The following is a 27,697-nucleotide window of genomic DNA, read 5'->3' as shown; positions in this document are numbered from 1 at the left end:
ATTGCTGGAAGTTCAAGAAGACAGGACAGTCTTGTGGAAAAGGAATACAGAAAAACACGCTGTTTAGTGCTGTGATAAGAAAGAGCACAAAACATAGCAGGAACTTCTAGGCAGATGAGTGCACATCTTCCTTGTTAGGCTGAGGAATACAAACCACACACAGAACTGGGCTGGTTCTGCCTCTTTGTGTATCAGAGATGTGGAGCTTGGCAGAATTTCTTATATTAGTACTGAAAAGACAGCTCAAGAAGGAGCCATCCACCCAAATTCACCCTCCTTCATCCCTTTAATTTTTCTTTCCCACTTTCTGTACTTGTTGTTTCTGGAAGATCTGGGAGCTCTTTTCTTCAGGGGAGTAGAATTTACTGGAAATTGAATTTGTGATTATCCTAAGAAGGAGGATGCGGGTGCTTGAATTCTGTCTTTTTCCCTTTTGACTCTTAGTGGCGTGTTCATCCATTTTGTGGTTTGAGTCGGGCAGGAAGAGCCTATACCCAGACAGACTCGCTGAGGGCCCCGCGCTCCTGGCTTTTGGGAAGTGCTCCGCGGTCGCATGCGAGTCTGCTCTCTTTGTTCTGAGTTTTCTGAGACCAGCATTAGTTTTCCCTGAGGCTTGGAATTTAAAAGTCGATAACTGGGGGTTGTCTTTGAAGGCAGTTTCCGGGGGTGGAAGGGCATGGGAGGCTCATCCCTGAGCAACTCTGGCACTTGGTAGACACATATTCAATGGGTGTCTGACAGCATTTTGATGAGTTGCCAAGAGAGCATTGGAGTCAGAGGGCCACAGAGCAAGCCCAGCCTGGGAAACCTTTTCGAAGAAACATAGCAAATTTGGTTCATTCCAGTAAAAGCTTTTACTGCCTCTCTCCTGGGCTCATAGGGAAGGACCCCGGAATGCTGAAGTTGCTCACCAGGCACAACTTATACCCAAGCTCATCTTCCTCTTCAACGAGCCGGGCCTCACCTTCTCCAAGATCCCCACCATCATTGCCATCCTGGGCTGTCAGCTGAGGGGCCACTTCAACATCCAAGACTTGCTCAGGTACTGTGCCAGGCTTCCCAGAGGGTGGGCAGAACCTTGGGACCATTTAACAAGGGAATATAGGCCCCAGTTCTCTCCTGACCACACTCGACCCAGTAACATTACCCTTCAATGCAATGGCAGATTCCATTTCCTTGGAATCTTCTAGAGGTCCTGTTCAGGGCTGAGAGTTGAGAAAACGGGTGGGTCTGCTAGACTCCCAGAAGGGCCATGTGCTCACTGCTCCCTGGTGCTCAGACACACTTGCTACACCAAGAGTTCAAGAATATCCATGAGCATAGTCATCCTCATCAGCCATTGACCTAACATGTCTGCTTTTTGCAGACTTCCCAAAGGACAGGCCCAGCTGGCATGATATTTATTTAGCCTTTTTCGTCCTCATTGCTATCTGTTCTGTTGACCTGGCAGAGCTAGAGCTAACTGCTCTGATGAATCCTGACAGATTTTAGAAGTCTCTGGAAACACTGCATTGATCACAGAATAACATGATGCACCTCAAACCCTGCCTTGAGGCTGATTTTGGTGGATCTATGTATAAAACCTTTATATGTGTTGAGCAAACATGGGTTGAGCCCAGCATTGAATGATCTTTCTCTTTCTGCATTAAGAATCGGGCTGTTTGTTGTGTACACTCTCAAGCCTTCTTCGGTGAACGAGAGGGAGATCTGCGTGGATGGGGGCCTGGACTCCTCGGTGCCTGGTGAGAAGACCTTTCTCAGACACCAGCCTGAAGGCTGCAGGCTGAGTCTTATGGCATCCCTGAGAGCCACCTGTATTGGGGCCATTGTGTAGAGGAAAGGGCTGAGGTGAAGGACAGGGAAGGTATCCACAACTGAGCAGTTGTTCCCAATTACTGGCTTGTGAGGTCTTAGTTTTATGAGGAGGACTGCAATCAGATCAAATTGTATATTCTTCCTTCACAACCTTAAATGTCTTCTAAGACATCCAGGATAAAACTCAGTTCCCTATAGGCCAACAGGTGGAATCCTTCAAGATCCAGTTTCTGCCTACTTTCCTGGTTGAATCTTTCCTACCCTTGCTCCTCCAATGAACCCCATATTCAGCGCTGTGAAGCACCTGCACATCCTCATGTGTGATGGTCTGCCCTCCAGCCATGCTTTGCACATGCTGTTCCCTTGGCAGAAATGCCTCCCCTGATTCACCCCACTCCCTACTTTGCCCACTGCACTAACCATTCCCAGTCCCACCAAGCCAGATCAAGTCACCTCCTCTGCTTCTAGAGCCCTTGGGCTTACTCTAATGCATGGATCTGTGATTTGTTTCCTTGAGTTTCTCTCCTCCCAATCAGGTGAAGAACAAAAGCTATGTCATGTTTCTTCTGTTAGGGCAGATATGAAGGGAACAATCACTGGCTACTTTGTTCTGGGCCCTCCAGATCCGTGCTGTCCAAGATGGGAGCCTCTAGCCACATGTGGCCACTAAAATTTAAATTTTAATTGATAGAAATGAAATACAATTAAAAATTCAATTCCTTAGTCACACTAGCAATGTTCTGAGTACTTGATAACCACACGAGGCTAGTGGTTACTATGTTGGACAGAGGAGGTACAAAGCATTCCTTTCATTGCAAAAGATTCTTTTGGACAGTGTTACTTAATCTAGAAAAATCTCTTATCCTTAGGTCAAAAATCTGAATAGTAGGAATTGATATTCCCATTTTGCAGATGAGGAAATGGAAACTCAGAGAGATTAAGACCTTTGGGGTCAGAATCCCAGAGAGAAATCTGACTCTACTTCTCCAAGCTGTCTTATCAGTCCTATTTCTGCAGCATGGTTTGTGTGGCCTAAATTAGTTGTAAAATAACTGGTTAACCAAGGGAATGAATGAATGGATAATGGGACAAAATTTAGTCCCCCTCCTTATAGGGACCTCATTCTGAACTCTACTATCCAAGCTCTGTTTTTAGTGTAATATTGGCATGCCAAAGGCCTAGCCTGGAAGCACATTGAGATTGAGTACTAAAAATCTCTACCACTCTGTTCCCAATACCTCCCATAATGCCCAGGAAATAGTAGGTGGTCAAGAAATGTTGCAGCCTATGATAATGTAAAAAAACATTCTTCTAGTGAAAGATAAATTTGACCTTATTTTTAGGATTGTTTTGGGGGGCGGTAGGAAGCATCAAAAACATTTCCAGGTAAAGGGAACTTTAGAAACATTTCCTGAAATTATTTTTAAGTCTTGCATAGAAGTCTAGACTCCAACGCCAAAATTTCGAGTCCCATCCATGCACAAATTCCTGTGTGAACTAAGCATTTGGTGAATGATTGCTTACTGCAACACATATTATGTCTCTTTACATCCGTTTTCTCTCAAATCTGAATTTCCCTTTTTTGTAGCTGGAAGCCAAACATCTGGAAAGACAATCTGGCTCAGAAACCAGTTGCTGGAGATGCTGTTCAGTGTAATATCTTCCTCCCAACTTCATCTGTCCTCTGAGTAAGTAGTTCTGGGAAGAGTGATTTGGCATGAGGTTGCCTCATACAGGGTGCAGTATTAAAACCTTTTCTTAATGAAAAGTTTAGCGTCTCTGAGTTGGTTTTCTGCAGTGTATTTCCTGCACCAGTCAGAAAGAAAATTATATTCTCTCCACCAAATAAAGCAGACCTTGCCCTAAGATATTCTGATACAAATGTGCAATGGGCATGAGTAACTCCAAACAGATTTGGTAAAATTACAATAGGCTCCTTTTGTCACCATTGCTATAGTATAATTGTTATTGTTTTGGCAGTTGTGACAACTACTGATTTTGACGTCCTGTACTTGGCAGACAATAGAATGGAGAAATGGTTAGCCTAAATAACATCTATCAAGGAAAAGGCTTGCCAAATTCTTCTGCTATTTTATTCTCAATTTTTCAGTTATTTTTCCAAGTTAGAAAAACAAGTATCTGCTTTCAATTAACTTTGAAAACAACGTGTTAACCATAAAATTCCATTAATTCTCTCTCCCTGACTGCTGCTTTATGTCCAACTCCAGCGTCACTCATTCAACAACTGTTTGTTGAGCCCCTACTGTGTGCCAGACATCATTCCTCACTGCAGGAATATAGTGCTGAGGAAGTCAGACCAGATCCTTACTCTTGCTGAGTTGACATTTTCATGTGTATTTGTGTTTGGGAGAGGGAGGAATGGGGTGAGGAGTCACCTCTCAGTAAAACAGCCTTGCAAGTAGTGCTTAAAGTCTGCATTCCTCGAATCAGAGCATGATAGAAATGGAAGATGCCTTGGAGATGAGCTAGTTCAACTCTTTTCTTTTTCATCTTTTTGAATGAGAATATAGTGTTCTGCTTAAGCACTGGGGCTCTGATCTCTAGACCTCCTAGGTTCAAATCCCAGCTCTGCTTCCAGAAAACTTGGGGAGGTTAGTTAAGCCTTCCATACCCTCTTTTGTTCATCTATCTGAGGATAAAATTAGTATCTGCTAAAGATGGAAATTAATATGTGGCTGGCCCTAGGCACAGTGTCTGGAATACTATAAATACTCCATAAGCTAACTGCTATCATTATCATCTCACCATCACTGCCATCATCATCATCATCACAATCACCACCATCAGCATCACTATCATTATCATCATCACTACCATCAAAATGACCAGAGCTCATCAAGAGCCCTGCCAAATTCATCCATTTAGTAAACAGAGGCAGGGATAGAAGAGAGGACCACTTCTTGATCTCCAGTCTGGTGACCACAGCCTCGCTCCCTAGTCTGGCAGCTAGAACTGAGAACACTGCCCAGCAAAGATAGACCCTTTTTTGGCTCCCAGGAGGCAGAGTCCTTTGCTGAGCCATTACCCCTGAGGTTTGGTTACCCACCCCTTCCAGTCCCTTCCAGCAAATTTGTATTCTCCAAACTCATCATTCTATTTTATTTTTTTAAATAATAAATTTATTTTTTATTGGTGTTCAATTTGCCGACATACAGAATAACACCCAGTGCTCATCCCCTCAAGTGCACCCCTCAGTGCCCACCACCCAGTGACCCCCACCCCATGCCCTCATCCCCTTCCACCACCCCTAGTTCGTTTCGTTTCCCAGAGTTAGGAGTCTTTCATGTTCTGTCTCCCTTTCTGATATTTCCCACACATTTCTTCTCCCTTCCCTTATATTCCCTTTCACTATTATTTATATTCCTCAAATGAATGGGACCATATAATGTTTGTCCTTCTCCAATTCACTTATTTCACTCAGCATAATACCCTCCAGTTCCATCCACGTCGAAGCAAATGGTGGGTATTTGTCATTTCTAGGGGCTGAGTAATATTCCATTGTATACATAGACCACATCTTCTTTATCCATTCATCTTTCGATGGACACTGAGGCTCCTTCCACAGTTTGGCTATTGTGGACATTGCTGCTAGAAACATCGGGGTGCAGGTGTCCCGGCGTTTCATTGCATCTGTATCTTTGGGGTAAATCCCCAGCAGTGCAATTCTGAGTCGTAGGGCAGGTCTATTTTTAACTCTTGAGGAACCTCCACACAGTTTTCCAGAGTGGCTGCACCAGTTCACATTCCGTGCGAACAGTGTAAGAGGGTTCCCTTTTCTCCGCATCCTCTCCAACATTTGTGGTTTCCTGCCTTGTTAATTTTCCCCATTCTCACTGGTGTGAGGTGGTATCTCATTGTGGTTTTGATGTGCATTTCCCTGATGGCCAGTGATGCAGAGCATTTTCTCATGTGTGTGTTGGACATTTCTAGGTCTTCCTCTGTGAGATTTCTGTTCATGACTTTTGCCCATTTCATGATTGGATTGTTTGTTTCTTTGCTGTTGAGTTTAATAAGTTCTTTATAGATCTTGGAAACTAGCCCTTTATCTGATATATTTGCAAATATCTTCTCCCATTCTGTAGGTTGTCTTTTAGTTTTGTCGACTGTATCCTTTGCTGTGCAAAAGCTTCTTATCTTGATGAAGTCCCAATAGTTCATTTTTGCTTTTGTTTCTTTTGCCTTCATGGATGTATCTTGCAAGAAGTTACTGTGGCCGAGTTCAAAAAGGGTGTTGCCTGTGTTCTCCTCTAAGATTTTGATGGATTCGTGTCTCACATTTAGATCTTTCATCCATTTTGAGTTTATCTTTGTGTATGATGAAAGAGAGTGGTCTAGTTTCATTCTTCTGCATGTGGATGTCCAGTTTTCCCAGCACCATTTATTGAAGAGACTGTCTTTTTTCCCAGTGGATAGTCTTTCCTCCTTTGTCGAATATTAGTTGATCATAAAGTTGAGGGCCCACTTCTGGATTCTCTATTCTGCTCCATTGATCTATGTGTCTGTTTTTGTGCCAGTACCACACTGTCTTGAGGACCACAGCTTTGTAGGACAACCTGAAATCTGGCATTGTGATGCCCCCAGCTATGGTTTTCTTTTTTAAAATTCCCCTGGCTATTCGGGCTCTTTTTTGATTCCACACAAATCTTAAAATAATTTGTTCTAACTCTCTGAAGAAAGTCCATGGTATTTTGATAGGGATTGCATTAAATGTGTAAATTGCCCTGGGTAACATTGACATTTTCACAATATTAATTCTGCCAATCCATGAGCATGGAATATTTTTCCATCTCTTTGTGTCTTCCTCAATTTCTTTCAGAAGTGTTCTATAGTTTTTAGGGTATAGATCCTTTACCTCTTTGGTTAGGTTTATTGCTAGGTATCTTATGCTTTTGGGTGCAATTGTAAATGGGATTGACTCCTTAATTTCTCTTTCTTCAGTCTCATTGTTAGTGTATAGAAATGCCACTGACTTCTGGGCATTGATTTTGTATCCTGCCACGCTGCCAAATTGCTGTATGAGTTCTAGCAATCTTGGGGTGGAGGCTTTTGGGTTTTCTATGTAGAGTATCATGTCATCAGCGAAGAGGGAGAGTTTGACTTCTTCTTTGCCAATTTGAATGCCTTTAATGTCTTTTTGTTGTCTGACTGCTGAGGCTAGGACTTCCAGTACTATGTTGAATAGCAGTGGTGAGAGTGGACATCCCTGTCTTGTTCCTGATCTTAGGGGAAAGGCTCCCAGTGCTTCCCCATTGAGAATGATATTTGCTGAGGGCTCTTTGTAGATGGCTTTTAAGATGTTGAGGAATGTTCCCTCTATCCCTACACTCTGAAGAGTTTTGATCAGGAATGGATGCTGTATTTTGTCAAATGCTTTCTCTGCATCTAATGAGAGGATCATATAGTTCTTGGTTTTTCTCTTGCTGATATGATGAATCACACGGATTGTTTTACGAGTGTTGAACCAGCCTTGTGTCCCGGGGATAAATCCTACTTGGTCATGGTGAATACTTTTCTTAATGTACTGTTGGATCCTATTGGCTAGTATCTTGTTGAGAATTTTTGCATCCATGTTCATCAGGGATATTGGTCTGTAATTCTCCTTTTTGGTGGGGTCTTTGTCTGGTTTTGGAATTAAGGTTATGCTGGCCTCATAGAACGAATTTGGAAGTGCTCCATCTCTTTCTATCTTTCCAAACAGCTTTAGTAGAATAGGTATGGTCTTCTTTAAATGTTTGATAGAATTCCCCAGGGAAGCCATCTGGCCCTGGACTTTTGTGTCTTGGGAGTTTTTTTTTTTTAATTCAGAATTTTAATTATGTACATAAATAGCAACATGAGAACCAGGAGTTCTAATGCTGGACATTATCTCTAGGTGAAAGGATTTCCGATTAGTCCACTGGTAGTATGGTATCACCCAAGATAACAAAGAAGCCTGGTATAGTGTTTCCTGAAGAAGAAAGCCAATTTACTACATTCAGTACTGACTTCTCTGCCATTTTTCTGTAGAAAATGCATGGAGTTTCCAATGTTTACCTATAACTGATTAAAATGGGCAGAGCATGGAGCATTCTACTTATTTTCAGGTGAATTCTTTACATTTCCTGGCTTTTGAAAGTTCTCCTTCCACAAATCTTCTACAACTATGTATCCTCGTAAACCCCAGTCATATAATTTCTCCCCACTGACCTGGACAAATATGATGGCTTGTTGTGGATAATAAAGAGAGGCAGCTGGTCCCATGAACCCAGGTGGATACACGAGCTTCTTTATTTTTGACCCTCTAGCCAAAAGAAGTCCAACAATGCCAGCAAAACCAATAACACCAAGTCTTGGAAAAAATCCAGGAGGTGCATTTTGGAGATATTCATAGCTGTCTAACCCCCATTGAACCAAGCTCTGCATCTTGGGCTTTGTTTGCGAGTACATTTCCTGACACCAACTTGTATATGGCTCGCAATAATGTCGGAGATGTGAAATGCTTTCTTCAAGCTGGGTCCTTGGCTCCTCCACATATTTAGATTGACCCTTAGGAACCAAGTAGAGTGAAAGCTCAATAACCTTCACAGAAGTTTTGTGAGGTGAGTCCCTTTTAGGTGATGCACAGACTTTAAAGGTGAGCAGACTCAGGCTGGCTGGCCCCACAGACCTCCGAATTACTTTGAACATGTTGCTGGCAGAGGTGGCTCTGGACACTGGGGAGGTTTTTGATGACTGCTTCAATTTCCTCCCTGGTTATTGGCCTGTTCAGGTTTTCTGTTTCTTCCTGTTCCAGTTTTGGTAGTTTGTGGCTTTCCAGGAATGCGTCCATTTCTTCCAGATTGCCCAATTTATTGGCGTATAGCTGTTCATAATATGTTTTTAAAATCGTTTGTATTTCCTTGGTGTTGGTAGTGCTCTCTCCTTTCTCATTTATGATTTTTTTAATTTGAGTCTTCTCTCTCTTCTTTTTAATAAGGCTGGCTAATGGTTTATCTATTTTATTAATTCTTTCAAAGAACCAACTCCTGGTTCTGTTGATCTGTTCCACAGTTCTTCTGGTCTCGATTTTGTTGAGTTCTGCTCGAATCTTTATTAACTCTCTTCTTCTGCTGGGTGTGGGATCTATTTGCTGTTTTGTCTCTAGCTCCTTTAGGTGTGAGGTTAGCTTGTGTATTTGAGTTCTTTCCAGTTTTTGGATGGATGCTTGCATTGCGATGTATTTGCCCCTCAGGACTGCTTTTGCTGTATCCCAAAGATTTTGAACGGTTGTATCTTTATTCTCATTAATTTCCATGAATCTTTTTAATTCTTCCTTAATTTCCTGGTTGACCCTTTCATCTTTTAGCAGGATGGTCCTTAACCTCCACGTGTTTGAGGTCCTTCCAAACTTCTTGTTGTGATTTAGTTCTAATTTCAAGGCATTATGGTCTGAGAATACGCAGGGGACGATCCCAATCTTTTGGTATCGGTTCAGACCCGATTTGTGACCCAATATGTGGTCTATTCTGGAGAAAGTTCCATGTGCGCTTGAGAAGAATGTGTATTCAGTTGAGTCCAAATTCATCATTTTAAAATTCATTTTTGAGGGGATCCCTGGGGGGCTCAGTGGTTTTGCGCCTGCCTTTGGCCCAGGGCGCGATCCTGGGGTCCCGGGATTGAGTCCCGTGTCTGGCTCCCAGCATGGAGCCTGCTTCTCCCTCTGCCTGTGTCTCTGCCCTTCTCTCTCTCTCTCTCTCTCTCTCTCTCTCTCTCTCTCTATGTCTATCATAAATAAATAAAAATAAATCTTTAAAAACAATAAAATTCATTTTTGAAAGTGACAGTTAAACATATACTTTGCCTAAACTTATAAAGAAAGACGCATAAATATTGGACTATTCCACTTAGATTAATTTTGACTTGTGTATTTGAAAAGGGAGTTAACTAACCATTATGTGTTTTATGAGACTGTACTGATGTAATTAGATGGGTGGCTAGTCAGACACCATAACTATAAACACTAGTGGAGTAAGGCTATCAAGGGGCCTGTACACTTGTCTATCTTTTGATAGTTTCTGATTGCTTTGAAAAGCTCTGGCCAACATACAATCAGCCATTAATAAAAATATTTAGCCATTTAACAGCAACTTTGCCAGCATTTTATTTTACCATTCCTTAAAAATATAACATGTACTTCACTAAGTAATATCCTGATTAACCTTAATTTGCTTATCCTAGGTGACGAGTGAAGCTGGACATTCTTTGTATTTTCTGGATTTGTCATTTGCTCATGGACCGGGAGATAATTTATTGATTTATTGATCCCTGCAGGACAAAGGAAGAGATGTTTCTGAACCTGGGGCCTGACTGGTTCCTGCTCCTTGTGCAGGGCCACGTGCATCCCAGCACCACTGTGCTGGGCTTGAAATTGCTGCTGCACTTTTTGTCAAGCCCCTCCCTCCAAGGGCGATTTAAAGATGGTCTGTCTGCGGGATCCTGGGTGGAGCACAGCTCTGAGGGTGTGGACATTGTGATAGGTGAGTGTGCAGCCTTCTCCAGGAAGTGGTGGGCCACCTCCTTCTGGGCTTCGAGTGAGGACCTGCAAAGCTCCTTCCTGCTTGGGGCCTTCATAGCTCTAGCAATAGGGTCACCTTGACCCCTGACCCGGATCAGCCCCAGTCCCCTCCTACTTCCTGGTTAGGATCCCCTTTGTCCTTTGTCCTGCTTTACAGACACTGGGGGCTTCCTTCCATTCCTCAAAAGCTCCTTAGCTCTTTTCCTCTTCCTGAGACGTTCCCCCAACCCACTATACCAGCAAGGCTCTCCTGGCTGGTGTGGGTTCACCCCTCAGTGCTCAGTTCAAATGCCACTTCCTCCAGGAGAGGGGGGTACCACCTGAATTAGGGTGCCTCTGTTAGACTCTCTTTGCCCCTATTACTTTTCTTGTCAGAATTCGCAAGCATATATTTATTTGAGTATTTAATTCCTTAATGTCTCTCCTTCCCCCTACATTCTAGGTACTTGGTGAGGGTCTGGGGCTCCATATATTTTGTTGAAATACTATGTCCCTATTGCTTAGTATAAAGTTGCCCTATTGCATCTAAAGTAGTAGGCACTAAATAAGTATCTGTTTTGAATAAATGAATGGATGAATGAATATGTCAGGAATAAGTAAAGGAACTCTTTATTGAATACTTTCTTATGCTCATGTATGTATGATGTATATTTTTATCCAGTGTTTCTATGGGATGAGTAGGTGGCAGGGAATTTCTTTGTGTGTCCAATCCCCACCTTGACCAGAAGAAATAGCAATTGTTCTCAATTGGATTTTGTGCCCCTGCCACTTGATCAATAGATAACCTGAAGAGCCAGCCCCCCATGCCGGACCAGAGCCCCTGCCTGCTTCCTGGATTCCGTGTCTTGAAGGACTTTCTGAGCCACCATGTGCATATTCCAGAAGTCTACCTCATTGTGTCCACCTTCTTCCTGCAGACGCCTCTTACGGAACTGATGGATGGGCCCAAAGTAGGTGCCCCTGGGATGGAGTGACATACCTGGTTTTCTGATCCCATGTGACCAAGGTGTTCCCTAAGATTCTCCACCCCTACCTCCATCCACTTCTTCTAATTCGTGTCGTTTGCTGACCCACTTGTGGTGCCATCCCCTTAGCTAGCTCTTCAGATTCCCTGAGCTCCTGGGCCACTGCCTTCCATCATCCCTGTCAGCCGGTCTGTGTTTTTACCAGTCCCACTTTAAATCTTTCTCCTTCTGGGCATAGCTAGAGAACTCACATGATGATGGGGGTGTCATGGGGAGGTGAATTGCTGCCACTATACAATTAAAGCCTCAGTTTATACCTTCTGAAAAAGCATGTCTCTTTACCTTAGCCATGGTCCTTGATTCCCCTGTGTTTTAGTGTAAACACATATGCTTTCAAGTCTTCTGCTTCAAAGCTGCCCTTTTCTCAGATGACTTACTCACAGTGGGAGTGAAGGACCCCAGAGGAGGGCATTACCTTGGCACCCCACTCTTCACCACCTATTTATGCCGTGGCCCTCTTCATCTATTGTCGCTGGCAAAGAGTAGCTCTCCAGGCTGATCTGGATTCCTTCCCCTCCTTTCCTGAGTGACCTTACCAGTGATTGGTCCTTCTTTCTCCTATATTTCCAGCATCTCCTATTCTATGGACTTATTCCTCACAGACCATAAGTACAGTGAACTGTGTCCCACCTAAAGCCAGAAGCTGCCCCCTTGACTCACATTCTTGACTAACTGCTGTATTATTTATCATCCTTTCCTTAGCCAAATTTCTCCAAAGAAGGGCCTACACTTACTATGTATAGCTTCTCACCATATACCCAATCCCTCATTCATTTGTACCACATCCAAGGCTTCATGAGCTCCCCTGTGGGATCGGGTTCAGACTCCATAGCTGGCATCAAGACCCTTTGTGATTGGGTGCCTACCTTGTCTCTTCAGTCCAGCTTCCTTGCTTGCTTGCTCTTTGTGCCGTGGATCTCCTGAGTCACCTCTCTAATAACACCGGCTACTTCGTGCTCGCCTCCCCTGTGCCTTTAATGAGCTTTCCTGTCACTTGCCTGGAGATGTGTCCTCTCTCAGTACTCAGCTCAGATTCCACCTCCTGCTTAGATCTCTAGACAGGAGGAATCATTCCCTCCTGTGTGCCTTAGCACACCTCCCTCTTATATGCCATCGTCACAGTTACATAATTTCCTGTCTCCTTAGCTACTGAGGTCCTCAAGAACAGACCCTACTTCTTACTCACCTTCGTTGGTGCCCCAAAAATAGTAGATTCAGAAATTGTTCCTCAGTCTCAGTTGTGTTGAATTAAACTTCACTGAATTGAAATTGGGGGAGTGGCATGGCTCTGTAAATAGAAGGCTAGAAAATCTACCTCTTGCACATCCTTATATTTGATCTATCTAGATCTTTATATATGCTAATAGTATTATAGATCACACTTCAAAATAAAGTTCTTAATATGCTCTGCCAAGGTCACTGAAATCCCGTATTTCTATTTCTCCAAGAATATATTGTAGGGAACAAACATCTGCTGAATGTCAGGACTCATGAGAGATGTTTTACATATTTTATTTTGCTTGATATTTATAACCATCCCATGGGGTGGAGAATGTGATTTTCATTCTACAGAGAAGGAAACTGAGTTGCCAAGAGGCTGAATAACTTGCATAAACCCTGCTTTTAAAGTAGCAAAGTCAGGGATCCCTGGGTGGTTCAGTGATTTAGTGCCTGCCTTTGGCCCAGGGCGTGATCCTGGAGTCCCGGGATTGAGTCCCGCATCAGGCTCCTTGCATGGAGCCCGCTTTTCCTTCTGCCTGTATCTCAGCTTCTCTCTCTGTGTGTGTCTCTCATGAATAAATAAATAAAATCTTAAAAAAAAAATAAAGTGGCAAAGTCAGATCTCCCGACTGGTCAACCCCCATGGTCCCTCTGCTATACTTGGCACTTTCCCCAAAGGCTTTGAATTCCTCATATGGAATCTCATTTACAAAAATTCATTAAAGTTGATTGTGATCTCAAACCAAATGAAAGAGCTAAACTCAATACAAATTGCTGGTGGGTCTGCAGCATCTTCTTGGAGGCATGTATTTCCCCTAGGCACTGCCGAGCGACTGAAGTTCACCACATAGGCCAGCCACCAAGGCTGCTACTGTGCTGTTTTGCCTTTCCAAACACTCAGGCCCCCTGGGAAACACGATGGGCTGGCTGGAAAGCTGGTTCCCTTGGTGTGCTGCTGGACATCTCTCTACATCCCTTGCCCTCTCTTTCAGGATAGGTTGGATGCCATGCTTCGGTGGCTCTTGCAGAAGCATCACAGTGAAGAAGTCCTCCGGGCTGGGCTGTGCACTGAAGGTGCCCTTCTGCTCCTGGAAATGCTGAAAGCCACCATGAACCAGGTGAGATCCATTCCCTGCATCTCATGAGGAGGTTCTAATGGGAAGACAAGTTTGGAAGAGTCACATTGACTTTTTCCAGCAGCTTCCCTCACTGATAATTAGCAAGTGTTATTCAGAACACTTGGTAGAAGAGGCAAGGTGGGTTCCTCATGATCACTTGGCTGCTCAGTGGAAAACCTAGCCTAAACGTCCCCAGTGGAGTTTATGCACTCTTGCCAGAAGATATTTGTTTTTCATTTGTTTAAATATTTGATTTTCTTCACTGGGTGATTTAATGCCTTCCAGTAAAGGGAACATTTCTGTTTTAGGTCAGGAGCTTCAGGGGACTTGTAAAGGGTGGAAAGGGGCCTCTTCCTTCAAGGAACTCACATCCACCAGGACAGGTGGGGCTCCAGTGTGACTGAGCTGTGAGGTAGAAACCTGTTAGAGAAGACAGGTGCTCACCAACTACATACATGACATGGAGAGCCATTAATTCAGGCCTTCAGGGTCCATTAGAGATAGGTTAAAAAGTTATTTTCAGCATGGAGGCAAATGTGAGGCGGGGTAAAGGCCATGTGGCCTGTGAATGGGAGCAATCATGAGCCAGATGAACAAGAACTTGCATGGGAGGCTGAAGACTTCTGACTCTGTTCAGTAGACCCCAAGGGTGACTGGAGGCTTGTCCTGTGTGGGGAAACCTTATTGCTTCTATAAAATGATGCATGTTTACCTTTACAATTTAAACAAAAGAGAAAGATAGAAAGTAAAAATCACCTGAAACACTCCCAGGCAGAGATAACCACCATGAACTTTAGTGAAATGTTCTTCCAGACACCTAAGAATATACCATATTCGCACAGAGGGTTAGGCCACATAAATTCCTCTTGTGTTTTTTTCCCTCAATATGTTGTTGGGAATAATCTATATTTGTACATGGAAATTTAGGTTGTTTTTCAGAATGTTCATTGTTATAAAAAGTCTATAATGAACTTTCTTGAGCAGATATCCTTTCCCTGTAGTTTGATATTCTCATTAGTGTGAATTCTGGGATGTAGGTTGTTAGGTCAAAGTGTCCTTAATATATTTTATTTTGATGCACTTCTCAGGAAGGTTGCATCAAACATTATACATACACGCTCTTCCATCTAATGTACATCCCGCCATCCCATATGTGAGTGCCCATCCCAGTCCTCATAGCCCCAACAACATTGCCCAACTGGTGATTTCATGGTCGAGTTCACTTATATTTATCATTACTGAAATTGATAGCATTTTTCATATGCTTATTAGCCATCCCTATTTATTTTTCTGTGGATTTATTTTTATCTTTTGCCAGTTTTTCTCTGTGCGTATCTGTGTATGAGATTATGCTAAGAAAGTATAGATAATACTTTTTGCTCTTTTTAAAAACAAGAATGTATATAATTTTTAATAATACTCTTTTAGCATGTGATTAGGTGATCATATGCTTTTTTCTTCTAGCCACTTACCTACAACAAATTGCATCAATAGATTTGATTGTTCTTATTCCTTTAGTGCACCTCCTTCTTCTGTTTGTAAATATCTTATTTATGATTTTGAGTGCATATTTATAAATGATAGTGGGCTGCAGTTTTCTTTTTGTTATGTTTGTCAGGTCTTGATATCAGTATTATGCTAACTTCACTGAAAAAAAAAACCTGTTTTTCTTTCTTTTTATTCAAGAAGAGGTTAAATCCATAATTCTTATATTATTTAAATTGTTCCTATGAAACTCTTAGGCCTCAACTTTTTTCATTATTGCTTTGTTTAGGCTCTTAAATGTCTCTTTGACCTTGTTTAGGTAATAGATATTTTAGTCAGTTTGTACAAATGGTCTCTTGATTTATTTAATTTTCTGTATGATTATTTCCCCCTTCTTATTCAGTATTTGTAGACTCATGCTGTATTTATCCCACACCCTCCCATTACCTAAGGAGCTGAGGACTTATAGATTGATTTAATGAACCAACTTTGGATATATTCTCCTAATTTTTTTTCTGTCTAATTCTAAGATCTTGGTATTTGGCATCTTCAATTTTTTTTTTCTAGAGCTAATGTGATGCAGTTTTAAAGACCTCTTGACTCATATATATTTTTTAATGTCCCTATGGTTAAACTTTTTGGTTTTTTTATTGCTATCATTTTCATTTTGTTTTGTCCTAGTCAGAGCATGTGATCTGTATACTCTCCATCTTTGGAATACTTACTCATGTTTCCATTATAGACCTAATGTTCAATTAATTTTTGTGTTGGGTGCCTGCAAAAAAATGCATATTTTCTGTTGCAGCATAAAAAGCTTGTTACCTCTCTAATGGTTAATGTTACTTTTTTCTATTTGATGTTTTTAATGTTATTTTTAAAAGATTTTATTTATTTATTCATGAGAGACAAAAGAGAAGCAGAGACCTAGGCAGAGAGAGAAGCAGGCTCCATGCAGGAAGCCTGATGCAGGATTCGATCCCAGGGCTCTGGGATCACACCCTGAGCTGAAGGCAGATGCTCAACTGCTGAGCCACCCAAGAGTCCCAATGTTATTTTTAAAAGCAAACAAAATGAATAACATGAAAGCATGTAAAATAAACAAAATATATAGTATGCTGAGAGGAGTAAAAAAAAGAAAACCCAAACATTTACATTATAAAGTCAAACATAAAATGGTTATCTGATATATTACAGGCGTGCCTCTTAAACTGGGTGAAAAGCCAAGACCCAATCTTCTGAGATCTAACAAACATGTAACAAAAATCAGAGTGACTCCAAAATTGTTCTGGTTTAATGAACACATCTGTCTAAAAGCATCATTCACCAAATATAGTAGACAAACATTGCAGTGTAGAAGGCAAAGATTGGAAAGATGAGAGAAAAAGGCCAGGGACTGTACTGTAGGAAATAACTCTAACTAATGTTTCTCAGTTTATTTTATTTGTTTTAAGTTTTGCTTTGAACTTTACTTGACATCATTCCCTTACCCAGTGGTAACTGTAAATTGGTTTGCATGTTTTTGAACTTGTTGTGATGTGAACTTGAGTACCTATCATATGTACTCTCTTCATCTGGCTTCTTTTACTCATTGTTATGTTTGTGGGATTTGCCCCTGTTGTTGTGTATGTCAGTAGTTCATGCTTTTTTATTGTTGAGTAGTATTTTTTTGTGACCATCCATCCATTCTGGGTTGTTTCCAATTGGTAATATGTACACTATGTACACATCTTCTGTGGATGCATAGTCATTTCTGTTGGAAATATATCCAGAATGAAAGTGGGCATCATAAGCTGTACATATGACTTGCTTTAGTAGATATTGTCAAACTGTTCTCCAGAGTAGACGTGCCAAGCACATGCACCAGGTCTTCCTCTGCCAGGGTTCTAGTTGCTCCACATCCTGGCCAATGTGTTGCATTGTTAGTCTTTTAGATGTTAGTCACTCTGCTGTGTGCAACTATCCTTTGGAACAGACAGCTTTATATCCACTGTGCAGGTGTAGAAACTGAAGCTTATGGAGGTTAACTCAGTTGCACAAGGTCACAGAGGGAGGGCATGGTGGAGGCATGTGGGTTCAGCATTAGCCTTACAGTGCAGGTTACTAGCATGTCTGAGAACTTACAGGGGTCACTGTTGTTCAGTACATCAAGTCCAAATTCCTCTTTCAAAGTCTGAGTCACTATGAAATAAGCCTGAAGTGCTAAAATGTCTCCTATTCTTACAACAATCTTCTGAAGTGGGTCATGTCGGGATCCTTGTTTTACAAGTGGGCTGAAGCCACACCATCAGTAAGTGGCAGAGACAGCATTCAAACCAGGCAGACTGACTCCAGAAAACGCTCTCTGAACTCTGAACTCTGGTATTCTCCTGTAAATCTAATGTTTGCCCTGACAACCTGTTGGAGAAGCCAGAAGCAAGTGACTTCAGAAACAGTGGCTCTGCTACCTGTTCAGCCCAAACCAAATCCTTACCATATCCTGTGAATGAGATTTGAAACAGCTCTCCAAAGGTCCCACGCACACTACCTTTCCTTCTGCGTTAGGTTTGTTGGTTCCAAGTACTTGATAGCTACTTGGTAAACAGGGACATTGTAACTCCTGCACACAGGGATAAGACTTGAGGTGAGCTGGTGGAGAAATGAGGAAGCCACAGATGGGGAATCCTGGGACTGAGGAACCCAACATCCACCTATAACATCTGTAGGAGTAGGCCGAGGCCCATTCAGTCTAACTGTTGGCATGGCCCTTATTGTTGGATGACCCTGATATTAATTGCCAGGCAGTCCATTCAGGGCATAGCAGGACCTAAGGCAACTGCTGGACGTGTGAAAACTAGAGTCAGTCTCCACTGGCTGGGCATGGCTGCCCAGGGGAGCTGGGCTTCTTTGGGGCACTAGTGTGCAGCCAGGATGGAGACTCAGCCATGTGGCCAAGGCCAGGTTATGGTGTGGGGGCAAACAGGTGCCCAGGTCCCCTCAGGATACTGGATATCAGCTCAGTGTAACATGATCCAATCCAGACCCCTGGCTGGTGGGGCAGGGGCTCCTCAAGATCTGCCGACCCCAGACAAGGTTTGTACAGATATTAACCAGGGAAGAATCCACACCTGGGAGTATTAGCATTGGGCTGGGGAAGGCTGGAGTCTGACTGGTGAGTCCCTTGAGCACAGAGGCTGTGTCTAATCACACAGAGGCAGAATAAGAAGATAGCCAGACTTTGTAGCGAGATGCCTGGGTTCAGTTCCTGGCTTTGTCCATTATCCATTGGGTAACCTTTGGTAAGCTACTCACCCTCTCTGTGCCTCTGTCTTCCCATCTATAAAACAGGGGTAAGGGATCCCTGGGTGGCTCAGCGGTTTGGCGCCTGCCTTTGGCCCAGGGTGCGATCCTGGAGACCCGGGATCGAATCCCACGTCAGGCTCCCGGTGCATGGAGCCTGCTTCTCCCTCTGCCTGTGTCCCTGCCTCTCTCTCTCTCTCTCTCTCTCTCTCTTTGTGTGTGTGACTATCATAAATTAAAAAAAAAAAAAAAAAACAGGGGTAAATGTAGAGAGTTGTGAGAGGAGAAGAGGAATGTGTGTGAAGACCTTGGAACAATGCCTGCACATATTAAACCCTCTCCCAACTGATGACTGGTATCCGGGGCTAATCCACAGACTTAAATGTCTATAATTAGGTGTCTTGTTGACAGTCTCAGAAATCCTTGGATTTCAGATCCTCTGGCTCCTCTGCAGCCCCTAGTCGCGCTCCCATGCACTGCCTTTCATGAAGTGTGCCTTCAGCCCTCAGCAGGCTCTGGAGATGACGCCTGGGAACAGACTTTCCCTGCCAGTGTGCTGCAGTTCCTTGGCCTTGTACACAGCACCTACCCTCAGGACCCTGCATGGCGGGCCCCGGAGTTCCTCCAGATGTTGGCTGCAGTCACCTTCCCTCTGGGAACCCATAAGGTAGGACATGTCACTGCCCTGCCCAGTAAGAGCAGGGATAAGCAGCATCATGCTTCAAGGGCAAAGAGAGAAATTTTTCCCTACCTTCACCCCAAATTAAAATGCATTTTAAGGCAACTTGGCTGAAACGTTAGGTAAAAAAACTGGGGTAATTTTCCATTTTTTGGCTGAGATTCAGCTTGAGGTTGCTTTCAGCTCTGAGATTCAGTAATTTCCTGAGTTGTCCGGAATCTCAGTAATGAGGAACTTGACAGACCAAGTCCAGTTCCATATGGAATACTCACACACTGCTAATGTGAAGCAACAAATTCCATCCCAGGAAGCCAGTGGGCCATGTACCAGATGGGAGACAGGGAACAGGAAGTATCCTGTCTTCTCATCTCAGGCCCCTCATCCTGTTTGCTGGCCTTGACTTGGGACTTTTTGTGGTCTGAGGGTTTGTTGAGGGCCAGCTTAGAGCCAGACAAGCCGAGGCTGGGAGGGCAGAGGACCAACTGGCTCCTGAGGATGCCGCATGTGTGGGCCAAAGGAAGAGTGGCCTGGCAGGCCCAGGGGACTGGAAGTGTTTGGCAGCTGAGAGGAACAAGTGAGGATGGTGTGAAGGGCACGTGCAGGAGAAGCAGGGCAGACATCTCCTCATCACGCCTAACATGGTGCAGTAGGAAACATTCCCCAACAGGGAGGGTATACTAGTGACACCTATTTGCAAATTCATAACTACGGCTACAGGAACATGTTAGAAGGCACGCAGTGTTAAGTGGAACATTTTTTTTTTGTTTTGTTTTGTTTTTTTTAAGTGGAACATTTAGAAGCTGTGCCAAGCACAGTGTTGGCATATAGTATTTGCTCCATAATTATTTGCTAAACAACCAAATGGATAAAACCAGTCTGTTCTTTCAGCTAATCTTTTCTAGAAGTGTGTTCATGTTCACAGCTGCCGCCTGCTGAATACCTACAGCAGTCCTGAGTTTGATGCTCTACCTAACTTTAGTAGCACCCTAAGCAGGTGGTTTCTGTAGGGGAGAAGTGAGATCCAGAGGGGCCAAGAGGGGCTGAGCAGTTTCTGTTGCATGTAGTGGGGGCTGTGTGGCCCATCTTACAAAATGTTTGAGAGAATGAAAGAGGCCACAGTTTACATGAGTCATGAGTGACAGAGTCAGGATTGAAACCTTGCTCTCTGACCCGAAAGCCCACATCCTTTCCATCAGTCAGTTTAAAATAAAATTAAATGGTCAAATAAAATTTGAGTAATTAGTTTCAATGAAAAAAACTAAATATAAAGACTAGAAGATTTACAAAAAGATAAAGTGGTTTGGTGAGTTAATACCAACTAAAGGAAAATATTGGAAAAGTGGGCATTAAAAAAAAAGATATAGTAAAGAGCAAAGGAATTCACTGTGGGCAGTGCTGCTGGAGGGGTGGTGGATGGGACAGAGGCCATCTGCCCCTGGGGCCAGGCAGAGAGGAAGGACTATCCCTCAGGCTGCCCCCCACCACCTCCCAAACTGGGGCCTCTGGAGGGAGCCAGGACCCTGAAGTCTGCGGCCTGACATTCTTCATCCAGATCCCCACCTTAGCTCTGACACCCGCAGGCCAGGCTCACCATCTGCTGAGCTGAGGTTCCAGGCGACTGCCTGCCAGCAGCCCACACTCTGATCCAGAGCTCTTCCTCCTCACACTCAACAGTTCCTGCCTGGGGGCAGGTCAGGCCCAAGGTCACCTCCCCAGTGACCGCAGATGAGCCAGATCCTGTCTTGGGACTCCTGGCTCCAGTTTCAAAGTGCTTATCCCCACACCTCCTAGCCTTGTCCCAGCTCTGAGTCCGCTTCAAAGGCCTTTGTTGCACAGAAAACGTGATAGGCCCTTGTCGTGCCGTGCAGAAGGCTGGTGGCCAAAAGGCTTCGATTTGCTATAAATATATATGGCATCTTTCCAGGCAAAGCCGCATGGAGCTAATTAATACAGTCACCACCTCCCTAGGTGCCCTTAAATTCGTTTTATGGCTTAATTAAGAACAGCTGCATTAATTTTATGAATGAGCAAAGGGAGGTGCCAACAGATGAATACGCATGGAAAGTTCAAGGGCCGGGAGTCAGGAGCCCCTCGCTGAGTGTCCTTGTGTGTGTCATTCAGTCTCCCAGCATCCCCATGTCCTCCTGGATGGATCTGGGCTGACAACTCCAGCTTCATTGATCTAATATTTTAATAAACATAGAAATGGGAAAGTGAAGGCCAAGGGGCTTCAGGGGTTTGAATGCCACAATTTGAGGAAGTCCTACTTGTCCCCCCAGAGGGTCCTGTCTGTCTATAACTGTGGAGCCTGGCAGGCAGTAAAGGTAAGGGCTTCACCAGCAGGTGAGAACAGGCCCTCTTGACCACAGCCCATGGTACCAGGCATTGCCATATGCACTCTTCTCTCATTGTGGCCTCATGTGTCTTTGTGAGGCCTTTTCATGGTTGTCATTTGACCCATGGTGAGCTGTGGCTCCAAGGAGGGACATGGCTTGCCCAGGACACACCCTGGGCTTCATCACTGAGCCCTGCAGTCCTCTCTTGCTGTATGCTCAGCTTCTTTCCATGATTCCTGCCTATCTCATATTCAGAGACCACAGCAGGCTGCCTGATAAGCAATGGAACTCTGGGCAAATTGCCTTCCTCCTCGGAGCCTCGATTTTGTTACACGTTAGTGGGTTTGATAAGAATCCCACCTGTGCATGCCTCACAGGTGGATGCGAATGTACTCTGAGGCAGGGCAGCCCCCTCATGCTTGGGTTCTCTTATCTTTAAGGAGCCCATGACTCAGCCCGCCCAGAATGCCAGCAGTCCTGGGGCTGAGGCTGACCGTGACGGCATTGCAGAGCATTTACAGGCTCCTGCCAAGTCACATCCCACCCGGAAGCAGCTGAGGGAGTTCATGCAGCTACTCTTGAGGGAGTTCTTGCTGGAGGCTTCCAACCCCAAGCAGTGGCTGCCACTGGAAGTGCTTCTGGAGGTGAGTTACAAAGAGTGTTTTGGGGCCGCGTGCTGTGGGAGCAGGCCTGGGGGGACATGGGCACCACAAAGGCAGAGGATGCCCAGAAAGACCTGAGAGCTCATCCTTTTTTGAGAGCTCATCTAGGCCTTCAGATGAGAACATCTCCTGGGACTGCAGGGATGTGGTGGGAACCGAAGACCTTTGCACAGCAGGGAGACCACCAAGCAGCATGGAGATAGATGGCTGAGGGCAGGTCTTGGCCAGGTCCCTAGAAGCAGAGCCTAAAGCAGGGATTTTTGGTAAAGTCATTTGGGGGCTGTGCTCTCAGGGGAAGCAGAGAAAGGATACAGAGGGGGACGGGGGAAGAGCGAGCTAAGAAGGTCTCTGCTGTAGTCTGGTCCCAAGGGGAACACTGGTGTGCTAGTTGCATCCCAGAGTTGGCCCCACCTTGAGTTCTTGCCCAGTAGTCATTGCCTGTGGGTCCTCCACAACTTGCCTCCTCCACCTAGGAAGTGAACATCACCTCTTAGGTGAGGGAATTTCATCAACAGAGGGCGATACCCTGGAGAAGAGGCAGTTGTGAGCTGTGGGCAGCCTACATTTCCAGCAGCTGTGGTATTAGCATATGGGCCGAGCAGGTGGGCACTAAGTGGACATGATGGCTGTGTGGCCTTGTGGCCATGTGGCCACTCTCTTAGTCCTTAGTATGCTTCTAGGCTTTTCCAGACAGTGCCACCAGCCAACAGAAGCGAGATTTCCAGTCTGAGATCCTGCTTTCCACCATGGAGATATTTCACACGATGAGTGGAGGCAACGTGCCCTTGCTCAGAGGTAAGTGGAAGTGACTTTCTCCTCCTTTATGACACAAAGCTTCTGACAGCCTAATGTGAAAGCCAGTGTGCCCACCAGCCCCTGGCCCAGCCCCTGGGTCACAGTGCCACAGGGCCCCTTGAGAGCCATGGGAAGCTGCACTCTACCTGCACATCAGTCCCTCCAGGAATCTGCAAGGAGAGCTCACCACCCCTGCCCAGAAGCCCCAGGGGAGGCACACTTGCCACTTTTCATGACATCGTTGGGCTACTCAGAGCCTCTGAGCTAAAATCAGTTCTCCTCTGGCTTCAGTAGGAGTGGCTTCTTCCCATGAGGGAAGTCAAGATGTCACCTGGAATTTAACATTCTTCTGCTCAGCATCTGCACCCAAGACTGGGCACAGCAAGTATTTCTTAAATGGAAAATGGATGAACCTGGATGACGATGTTGCCACTACCTGTAAGAGGTTCAGATCGAAGCTGCCTTCAGAATGCTTAGTTCTAGGGCAGCTGTACCTTCCCAACAAGATTAAACAAAAGTCCTCCTTGTAGTTTCTGAGCCATAGAATCCTTAATGATGTGGCTGGTCTTCCAGACTCTTCCTTGCCCCAGTGTGGCAATTCTGACTTTGCATCTTTCTTGGCGAATATCTGAAGGGCAGTAAGGAGAGTGGTAAAAAACATATGCTGGTAGTTCCAGTTCTGCCGTTGGCTCTGTCACTAGACAGCAGTGTGACTCAGGGCAGGTCCCTGAAGCTGTGGGTGATGATGGCAACTGTGGTTAAATCAGAGGGTTGTTGACAAGGATTAGCTGAGATCATCACATCTCCATCTGAGCACAGCGCCTGCTGTGGTGGTAAGCACAGACAGATGACATACAGCTTTATCCTCTGCCCCCCATGGCAAGAAGGCCTTGGGTCACTATGACAGCCTTCCCATTTACCTTATGCCTTCAATTCTCCTCCATCCTTCTTCCAAATGCCTACCAGAATAAGTGCTGTCCCTTGCTTGTCTTCTTCCCACTTGGTTTATGCCACTGACTAAATTGTTCAACACCAATTTAGTTTGGAAAAAAAAAGTGTGTTCATTGGGCACCTACTGTGTATAAGACCCCATTTTCCAGCAACAGAGTATACAGAAGGTTACATTGGTTATACAGAGGTGAGTAAGATGTGGTTGGTTACCATAAGGGGCTTGGTGAATGTTGTGGAGAGAAGGCTGTTCAGACTGATGATTTCTCAGACCTTGTCTGTGTCCTCACTACCTCCACCCCAGACAGTAAAGAGCCTCAGCCAAATGCAGAAGCTGCTGCTGCTCCTTCACTCGCAAACATCTCTCACTTCACCCAGAAGCTGGTGGAGAAACTGTGCAGTGGGATGTTCTCAGCAGACCCCAGACACATTCTTCTCTTCATCATAGACCACATCATGGTGGTAAGAATCCTGGGACGGCCACAGTGGGTGGGGGGATCTCCTGCTGACCCATCAAGTGTCTGTATGACACCCTTTTGGCTTCTGTCTAATTGGATCTATTTCCAGGAAGGACCCAGAGTCCTGAGATTGATGGGAGGAAGGAGGAGGACCTTTTTGGTGCAGGTAGCACCTGGTGGATGTTGAATGCCCTACAGGGCTCTTTCCTCCAGCCACCTGAGATCCATCTCAGAGAGTGTGAGCTGCAGCCCCCTGTGTTGGCACTTGAGCTCTGTCCCCTCCTAGATGCTACAACCCCCACTTTGGGCTTTTATTGTGATTGTTGGTTTAATCTTAGTTATTGTTATTTCTCATCAACAAATGGCCAAGAAGTTCCTTATCTCCAAAAGCCGTATTTCATTTCATTTTTATTATGTACCTTCATGGGTCATATGTGGGCCTTCCTGAAGTTGCCACAAGTATTTTTTCCTAGCCTTATTATTCCTGCATGTGCTCTCCTTCTCTCCCCACATCCATCTATATATAAACACCCACACATAGAAATGCAGTTATAGATACACTTTCAGATGTAAGTTAGTTGTGTATACATGTGCACACATTCTTTACTGTACATGTGTACACACACAGAGAATCACACAATCTCAAAATTCTAGAGTTGAACCCTTTACTTTGTCCTTACCTCCCATTCTGGAAACTTTTCCTGACAAGTGGCTATTCAGTCTTTCCTTGAACCCTTCTTGTCTGAGGAGTTCACGATGGCGTGAGGTGGTCCTAGCCAGTGGGGTGCCTGTGATTGCTGGAATACTAAAATCTGTCTCCAGAAACTCTGCCAGTGGTTCTCAGCATGCCTTCTACGGCAGAACCCAGGGGAGCCACTCTCCTTTCTCTTCACACCTCGTAGAGACGGTGACATCAGTGTTCCTAAGATACTTCTGTCTGTGGAGTCAGCCACAGACCCAAGGACTGGGCCTGGATATAGCCCCTAGCGTGATAGTTTGGTTGATGCATAGTTCTGGGCAAGCCTGATAAGAATGTGTTCAGATGCTTCCTCAAGGATAACCCCAAGATGGGAGAAACATGCCTTGTTGGCTCTGAGGGGATTAAAATCAGGGTCTTGGGCAATTGTGCTGAGAATTGAGAATAGCCACTGAGCTCCCATCTTAGTTCAGGCTGCAATGACAGCACTGTAGACTGGATGGCTAAGCAGCAGACATTCTTTCTCACAGTTCTAGAGGCTGGAAGGTCCAACCAAGGTCAAGGTGACCGAAGATCTGGTGTCTGGGGAGGGCTCTCTTCCTGTTTTGCAGATGGCCATCTTCTCATTGCATCCTCATGTAATGGAAAGAGAGTGGAAGCAAGCTCTTTCTCATCCCACCATGAGGGCTCCATGGTCATGACCTACTTACCTCCCAGAGACCCTGTCTCCAAATGTGATCACAGTGGGAAGCTAGGGTTTCAACACATGTGTTTCAGAGGATGCAAACATTGAGTTTATAGCAGCTCCCTACTAGTCAAAGCAAATACTCAGAGCTAACATCAAAAAGTGGGTGCCCACTGGGGCTGATGTGCCTTCAGGGGGTGCCAGGCCAGACTCGACTCCACACATATCTGCCATTCTTCTCCCCTGCTCGTTGCCTGTGACTTTCACAAATCTTAACTTCAGGTTGGCAGATGGGACCCATCTGAGGAGAAGGACAGAATACTGATTTCCAGCAGATTTAAATAAAACTTAAATTTACGTGTAAATGCTTATATTACCTATGCTATTTATGTATGTATGTATGTATGTATGTATTTATTTATTTATTTAAAGAGTTTATTTATTCATGAGAGACACACAGAGAGTGAGAGGCAGAGACATAGGCAGAGGGAGAAGCAGGCTCCATGTAGGGAGCCTGATATGGGACTTGATCCCGGGATCCTAGATTCACACCTTGAGCCAAAGGCAGATAGATGCTCAACCATTGAGCCACCCAGGCATCCCTACCTATGCAATTTTAAGAGAGCAATTTATAACTAACAAATTATCTTTCTAATAGACTGAAACATTTTGCACATAACTTTTAGCTATGGATTCTTTTGTTTTTAAAATTGTTAAATTTGGGATCCCTGGGTGGCGCAGCGGTTTGGCGCCTGCCTTTGGCCCAGGGCGCGATCCTGGAGACCCGGGATCGAATCCCACATCGGGCTCCCGGTGCATGGAGCCTGCTTCTCCCTCTGCCTGTGTCTCTGCCTCTCTCTCTCTCACTGTGTGCCTATCATAAATAAAAAAAAAAAAAAAAAATTTTAAATTGTTAAATTTATTTTTATTGAGATATAATTGACATATAACACTGTATAAGTTTAAGGTATACCACATATTGACATGATACATTTATATATTGCAACATGATTGCCACCATAGTGTTAGTTAACACCTCTATCAAGTCATATAATTATCATTTCTTTTTTTGTGGTAGGAACAATTAAGATCTAGTCTCTCAGCACCTTTAAAGTTTATAAGAGAGTATTATTGTCTATAATCACTATGCTGTGCATTTATCCAGGCATTTTTTTCATATATTAGTTACAATGAAGCGATGAAGCGATGAATAGATGGATGGACCCATCAGTATTAAGTCTATGAATCAGGACTTCAGTTTTCCCCTTTAAGTTTCTCATGTACTAAAAATTACTGGACTCTTATCTCTTTTAGATGATATGGTGGTTAAAAGCACGACTCAAGTGTCTGGTGTGGGTTTGGCCCTTGCTGACCACTTACCCTCTCTGACCCTCAACCTCCTTATCCCTAAATTGGGATAATTTTAGTGCTTGCTTCATGATATTATAATGTCTAAATGAGGCAATACATGTAAATTGTTGCAAAAATGCTTAGTATGGTAACTGGAATATTGTAAATACTTTATGCATAACTACTATTAATAGTACTTTCTTATACACTGAGTGTCAAACCATGTTACCAGCATTCCAGAAATTTCTGGTTCCCATCTATGTTTATAATATGATGGTGGTAAACTTTTAATTTGTTTTCCTTTTTCAACTTTTAATTTTATTTTATTTTATTTTTCAACTTTTAATTTTAATTTTTATTTATTTTTATTATTTTTTTAAGATTTTATTTATTTATTCATGAGGGACATAGAGAGAGAGAGAGAGGCAGAGACACAGGCAGAGGGAGAAGCAGGCTCCATGCAGGGAGCCTGACGTGGGACTCGATCCCGGGGCTCCAGGATCACGCCCTGGGCCAAAGGTAGGCGCTAAACTGCTGAGCCACCCAGGAATTCCCCTAATTTTTATTTTTAAAAAATTTCTTTTCAACACAAA

At 44.1% G+C, this 27,697-nt stretch overlaps 1 protein-coding gene and 1 pseudogene across 9 annotated transcripts in view; one reads left to right on the top strand and one right to left on the bottom strand.

The window, feature by feature from the left end:
• Positions 1-27,697, top strand: part of WDFY4 (WDFY family member 4) — a 285,777-nt gene that overhangs the window by 109,301 nt on the left and 148,779 nt on the right. For all 9 annotated transcript variants that reach the window (XR_012020969.1, XR_012020970.1, XR_012020971.1 and 6 more), the window contains 10 exons: positions 881-1,042; positions 1,651-1,742; positions 3,404-3,503; positions 10,126-10,331; positions 11,150-11,319; positions 13,608-13,733; positions 18,997-19,161; positions 21,950-22,153; positions 22,852-22,966; positions 24,219-24,376. Coding sequence is in view for 6 of the 9 variants with exons in the window: in XM_072806363.1 (XP_072662464.1) it covers positions 881-1,042; positions 1,651-1,742; positions 3,404-3,503; positions 10,126-10,331; positions 11,150-11,319; positions 13,608-13,733; positions 18,997-19,161; positions 21,950-22,153; positions 22,852-22,966; positions 24,219-24,376 (1,498 nt within the window). In the remaining 3 variants the exon portion in view is untranslated. The remainder of the gene's footprint in view (positions 1-880; positions 1,043-1,650; positions 1,743-3,403; positions 3,504-10,125; positions 10,332-11,149; positions 11,320-13,607; positions 13,734-18,996; positions 19,162-21,949; positions 22,154-22,851; positions 22,967-24,218; positions 24,377-27,697) is intronic.
• LOC140620620 (MICOS complex subunit MIC26 pseudogene) lies at positions 7,906-8,502 on the bottom strand (annotated as a pseudogene).

The sequence above is a fragment of the Canis lupus genome, chromosome 29 (genome assembly GCF_048164855.1).
Source record: "Canis lupus baileyi chromosome 29, mCanLup2.hap1, whole genome shotgun sequence".
Classification (NCBI taxonomy): domain Eukaryota; kingdom Metazoa; phylum Chordata; class Mammalia; order Carnivora; family Canidae; genus Canis; species Canis lupus.
Note: the sequence above shows the minus strand (reverse complement) of the source record. Positions and strands in the feature narration are given on the sequence as shown.